At 41.8% G+C, this 6,318-nt stretch overlaps 1 protein-coding gene across 1 annotated transcript in view; it reads right to left on the bottom strand.

The window, feature by feature from the left end:
- The window catches only part of LOC102235352 (fibulin-7-like), a 30,138-nt gene that overhangs the window by 3,912 nt on the left and 19,908 nt on the right, over positions 1-6,318 (bottom strand). Inside the window, exons 4-7 of the mRNA XM_005811856.3 lie at positions 5,405-5,575; positions 5,087-5,317; positions 4,837-4,974; positions 4,434-4,569 (exon numbers count right to left, since the gene is read on the bottom strand). Coding sequence (XP_005811913.3) covers positions 4,434-4,569; positions 4,837-4,974; positions 5,087-5,317; positions 5,405-5,575 — 676 coding nt within the window. The remainder of the gene's footprint in view (positions 1-4,433; positions 4,570-4,836; positions 4,975-5,086; positions 5,318-5,404; positions 5,576-6,318) is intronic.

Below are 6,318 nucleotides of genomic sequence, written 5' to 3'. Positions count from 1 at the left end.
CTGGAGAGACACAGTCATTCTCAGTTAAAGCATGTTTATTAAATTCATTTAGCTGGGCTTTCCTTGCCATTCATCTCCGTACATTTTAAGGACGTGACGGCAAAGCAGATGTAGTTTCAAATTCTCTTTGCACATGTCGTTCAGTAAACAACAAAAAAGGTTTCATGGTGAAGTTTTCTGGCTGAGGACGATTGAAGCGGAGGGATGGCAGAAAGAGGCCTTCTCAGTTCTGCAGTTTGTAATGTAAAGATGAAATATTTGTTTTACTCCAGTCTGGTGGGACTTTAACTAGGACCATGCTTTGGTCAGATGAGACTGACTGAGATTTGGGTTTTTAGCACAGTGTGTGGATACACTGCAAAACAAAGTATAAATATTCCAAAAGGCGACTCACTCACACCGGTAACAGATCCAACCTTTAGGGCGACGATGCTGAGTTCTTACAAACACAGCCATGTTAGCGTGCGTGGCACGATAAAAAAATAATTGTTATACCAGGAAGCTTTGATTTGCTCACTGCTTGAATGGCCACATTGACTTTATATTATGTGGACATTGTTGGTTTGTTTTACTGGTTGGCTACTTTCTGGCAAACAAACGGTGAACACCTGATCCACTGATCTGGGAGTCTGGATGATTAAAGGGACCGTGTTATATAAAATCTACTTTTCAAAGCATTACATCATGTTATAATGTTATTCCTTCATCAAAACACACAGGGAGTGTTCCCTTGATTCTTTCATGCATTACTGAAAAATCCTTTAATCTCCCATGACAACCATTCAACTTTGCAAAGCACTAGGGGTAACCGAGCTTTTGCTGCTCCTCCTCGGAGCTGCAGCTTCCAAGCTTCCCCCACGACTCCCTCACTCAGCTCCTTCAGACTAGCCAGCAGCAATTAGCAAACACCTGGTGGGACTTTGCATCAGCGGAGCTCATCATAGGAGCTACTTCTCAGTGCAACGCTGATAAAAAGGGTTGGAAAGAGCAGGATTCCTTAGACAGAGACAGAGACCCAATTTAAATGTTCTTTTAAGTCATACAGCATTTAGAGCAACCGAAGGTAACAAAGTTAATTGATTGTGTTATAAAATGATACTGTGTGGCTCACAGCACTGAGCCTTTAAAGGAAATGGCACACTGGTAAAGCCAGATGTATCCCTCTCCGCTCAGGGAGAGTGAAAGCAGCAGAGAAACCAGGCTGTGGGTTTGATCAATCTGCATCTTACTTCCCCATCTTACTTGCTCTTCTTTCAAAAAGATTTCCAAACATGCCCTGTGCTCCAGGTCACCAGATACAGCAGTGGCAGATTATGTTGGAGCATCGATTAATGTGCTATCGGAGGGAAACAAACATTCCCCGAACTAAAGATTTACCTGATTTACCTGAACTTGTCATCAGTCCAAACACAAGAAAAAATGTTTCGCCCATCAGTTTCTAATGGTAGACATTTTCTTTTGGGCAGCAGGTCATGATTTAGTTTACAAATTGAAATGCTATTTAAACCATTTTTTTTGCAGAAAGGACCAAAGTAGGAAACAATAATAAATAATAGTGCTTGGAATGCAGCATTTGCATTCATCCAGCTGCAGCTACTGTTGTAGATAATAAGTAGGGATTTAAATGAGGGTTGAAAGCCTTAACATGTGACTTTGCTTTAACAGCTGGGTTGTGTTTAGGCATTGCTGCCTCGTCATGCTTGTGCAGCTCGATTATGATGCGCTTTTATGCGTTTGTCCTGAAAAATCCCCCACTGACCGGTTATTTTCAGAAGCTGTCTCTGGTGGTTGCGCCACAACACTGTTCTCACCACAGTCATGATTTAGCAGTAGGAATAAATTGAAACCTTGAACGTAGTAAACATCTCCGGTGTCAAAGATAGCTTGATGCCTTTGACCCGTCAGGTTGGCTGAAGCCTGAGTTCTGCAGCTCATGTTTGGCCAAACCTCAGTCTCAGCCCAGCGTGGCTTGCAGAGCAGCTAAGTGCTGGGTGCAGAGGGGAAGTGGTTGACATGCAGGTTGAGCTCATTGTTCTCAGAGCGACAGTTCCCAGAGGTAAGAGACTTGTGGTTCTCTTTGTCTCTTTCTAATCCCTCATTATCATTCCTTTCCTGCTGATGGCTGTCATTGTGCTCGCCAAGTTATTTTGTCTTGTTTATCTCAAGGCACTTAGTTTGTCCGCTTCTCATTAGAAGCCAAGCATTGTTTTATTTCTGATGGTTGACAGGATTTACTGTCCCATCAGGCTCCTGGGCACAGCTGACGCCTGCAGTCTGGGCCTGGAAAATGTATTAACAGATGAAGATTTAGTGTAAGTCAACTTTGTTGAATCATTTGCAGAATGTATGAAGGTTGTGAGGCTGTGCTAACGTTGGCTTTACACAAATCAACATTTACATCTACTTGCCTCAAAAAGTACAGGTAGACCCCAAAATATTCGTATTTCAAGCAGATTTCAATAAAAAAAGAGACTTAAATTCAAATATCACGTTTGTTGAATTATTGTTTTTTGAGGCATCTCTCAAAAGACAATAAAATAATATATTAGCATTGCCGTCCTTTTGGTTTTCCCACTGGCATTGCGACCAATTAGGATGACCTCAAGCAGTTCGAGGATGCAGGGTCTCATTACCATCACCCTAATCTGCACAGATCCACTCACACGTTATCTCTGCTGATTACTCTGCCTACGCTGCTTTTTGAAACAGCGATTAATAAACAGAACGTAGAAGTAGTTTTAGTGCAACGAACATTTTACTTCTAATTGAGTAGTATTTTGAGGCAACGTTATTTCTAAATGAGCTTCTCAGTTCTAGTTACTTCGCTGAATAAAAAACCGAGTGTGTTTTAATCAAAAGCGCACAGACAGACACGGCACGTTTCGGGGGACAGCTTCATCCCATCTGCGGAGCCGGCCACATTTGGAGGTCAAACAAAACCTCCAAAAACAAACTTCCTGGCCAAATAAAGGTCACCGCCTGGATTTAACCAATAAATAGACACAAGCCTTTAATGAGGATTACGACTGCAGCAGCAGCAGATCTTTTGACATCAGCTGACGCGATGAGTAGCTTCTCTTCCAGCCATGTTGAAAGACATCAGTCTGTTCATGACATGTCAGATCGTTGGCATTCGTCAAGCAGGAGATTGCAGAAACCACTAAAATCGGGTTAAGAATGGATCTGTATTTAAAACCGGGAGGGAAGTGGGGAACCGTCGCATGTGAGGAAAAAAGGCTTGTCACTATCCACCATCATAGAAAAACAAATCCTGATGTGAGATCACCTAAAGGTTTGGTGAAATCAAATCAGGAAAAAAAAACAAGTAGAATCCAGGACTATGTTTAATGGTGAAAGTTACAGCTCAACGGATTGGGACCGAAAGGTGCTGTTGTCGTAGGTAACCACTAAATAATGAGGCTAACCAGAGGAAATGGTGAGTACACGCAAAGACTGAGCTCTGGAGCAATGGCGTGACGCGCTGCAGGGCGATGGCGCATCAGGGAGGAAGAGAGGCAGAAGAAGTGATGACCCATCATATCTAGTGCTTCCTGTAGTGGCTTATCAAAACAATGCTTAGGAGTTGACCTTTTTATTTTGGCCAGGTGGCCAACATCTATTGACTTACTGTCAATAAAGCAGATTGAATTGCTTTAACATACAAAAAAATTAAGAGACCATTTAAAATAATAAGTTTCTCTGATTTTTACTTTTTATAGGTCTATGTTTGAGTAAAATGAATATTGTTCTTTTATTCTGTGAATTACTGACGACATGTTTCTGAAAGTTCCAAGCCAAAACGTTGTATTTATTTGCAGTAGATGAGAAACGGTCAAAATAATAAAAAAAGACACAGAGCTTTCAGACCTCAAATAATGCAAAGAAAACAAGTTCATATTCACTTAGAAACAACAATATTAATGTTTTAGCTCAGGAAGAGTTCAGAAATCAATATTTGGTGGAATAACCAGGAGCTTTTTAATGAGGTCCAGTGCAGTGATACTCTTCATTTTATCCGGAGCTGTTTATGTACATTAACTTTTGTAAGTATCAGTTTTAAAAGCTTTGCATCTGGAAATCTATGTTTCTTTTGCCTGAATTTGGTATTTTGAATAATTTTTATTTTATTTTATTCTTTAAAAATACTAGAATTTGTCCATAACTTGCATGTTTTGCAAATTTGTACCTTTTTACCAAACATTTTCTTACTCTTACTTAAATATTACTTGAGTATTGTTTTCAGAATCATTTTTATTTCTACTTGGGTAAAAAATACATAAGCAAATCTGAGAGCAACTTTTGACGACTCCTGAATGTTACTTGAGCTCAAAAGCTTATCGGTTCCTCTCCTCCTGGCTGCAAATAACACAAACTAAGCACAGAGTTGGGAATTTCAGGTAGAGCAGGTGAATGTAGGTGATGTTTGTCCTTACATGGGAGACGTCTTGATGTATGTGGCGTTCTTTGTCTTGGGACACTTCACCGTCACGCACTGGAAACCTCCAAACGTGTTCACACACAGCCGGTCTGCTGTGCAGTTGTGCGAAAGGTTTTCACACTCGTCGACGTCTAGGAGCGAAATGTCAGAAGTGAGACAAGCGTGCATCAAAACATCGGCTCCCTGGCCTGATGCCCATTCAGTCTGCCCTGCCCAGATATGATCTAACGGCTAAAGTCAGGGATTCCCAGTCCCAGTTCCTTGAGAGTTTCTCTCCTACAATTTGGATCCGTCTGACACACCACAATCAAACAAGTATCTTGTCACCAGGAACCCCTGCGGAGCTGAACAACTGAATACTGATGCTGGCAGTCGGCTGTTGCGATTCGACTGCTGACCTGTGCAGCTGCGGCCGTCTCTGGACAAGCTGTAGCCGGGCGGACAAACACAGTGGAAGCTTCCGGGTGTGTTCACACACTGATGGATGCAGAGACGGCCAGGCTGCGCCAGGGGGAAAAGATGACACTCATCGATATCTGAAACACGCACACACACACACAAGCCTGTTGTGGATTCCATAGACTGACTGATATTGAAGATTGATGTTTAATTTTTTATTTTTAAACTGTTTCTGAGGAGCAGCCGTACCTGTGCAGATGTTATTGTCTCGGCCTGATATGGTGAAACCAACATCACACGTGCAGTGAGTCGAGCCCAGGAAATGTGTGCAGTTGGAAGGCCGGATGGAGGAGGAGGGCGAGGAGGGTGTCGGGGATGAAGCCGAAGAAGATGAGGCTGCTGTGGAGGAGGCAGATAAGGCGGCGAAGGAGGACGCAGCTGAAGAGAAGGAAGCCAAGGAGTTGGCGGTGCTGTTAAGTCCTAAAGAGAACAAAGAAATGACAACGTGCCGATCCTCCATCTGGCTCGATTTATTTTATTTTATTTTATTTTATGTGTGTGACTCACTTCTGCACATGGGCTGTTGTCCACTCCACTTCAGAGAGTCCAGACACACGCGGGTTCGTGGGCCTATCAACTCGTAGCCGGGCTTACAGAGGAAGTGGACCTCATGCCCCATAGCAAACACTCTGCCCAGTCTGCGTCCGTTAGCCGGGGGGTCAGGCTTAGGGCAGGACGCTGGAAACAAACCGGGAGGGTTTCGCTCACATTACGGTCAGAAAGTTTCAGAACCTTCTGAGCGTTCTGTTTAGTTTCTGCACCACTTTGGTCATTTAGATTCATATGGAAATACAGTCTGGTATTTAGATTAACTTTAATTCATTTTTTTTTAAAAATGACAATTTTACTGCCCTTTTGGCACAGATGTAGCTTGCGAACAGACAAGGAACGCATATTTGGAATCCCAAGCTCACAGGGTTTACCGGCTGGTGCGTCTTATTTAAACAAGAGGCCAAAACGAAGAAGAAAGTAAAAAAACAGGGAGATCAAATACTTGATTTAGACCAGGGTAAAAAAAAACAACAAAAAAAATCAGATAATATAGAAGTTAATTTAAGTACGTTCTACTGCTGCCTGCCTGGACATTGATAAAGACCTGAAAATTGTGAATAATGTAAAGAAAAGTAGAAAAAAGGTGAAAACTACAGCAAATATTCAAAAGCTGCACTGGAAAAATGTAATTATATGAAAGCAAAGATATTTTAAAATTACATCATTAACAAGTTGTTGATGTAATCATAGTTTCACTTGATTGTGTTTTCTATGTTCTATAGGTTGGAAGTGTCAGACTGTTTATTGAAAAAGGGTAAATATTCTATAAATTTTTATCGAATCATTTTTCGGACTGGGGTTTCTAAGTGACTGGAATCACCTACAAACTGTTGGAGGGAATTGGTTGTTTTTTGTCATCGTTGACGTGT

The sequence above is a fragment of the Xiphophorus maculatus genome, chromosome 2 (genome assembly GCF_002775205.1).
Source record: "Xiphophorus maculatus strain JP 163 A chromosome 2, X_maculatus-5.0-male, whole genome shotgun sequence".
Classification (NCBI taxonomy): Eukaryota; Metazoa; Chordata; class Actinopteri; order Cyprinodontiformes; family Poeciliidae; genus Xiphophorus; species Xiphophorus maculatus.
Note: the sequence above shows the minus strand (reverse complement) of the source record. Positions and strands in the feature narration are given on the sequence as shown.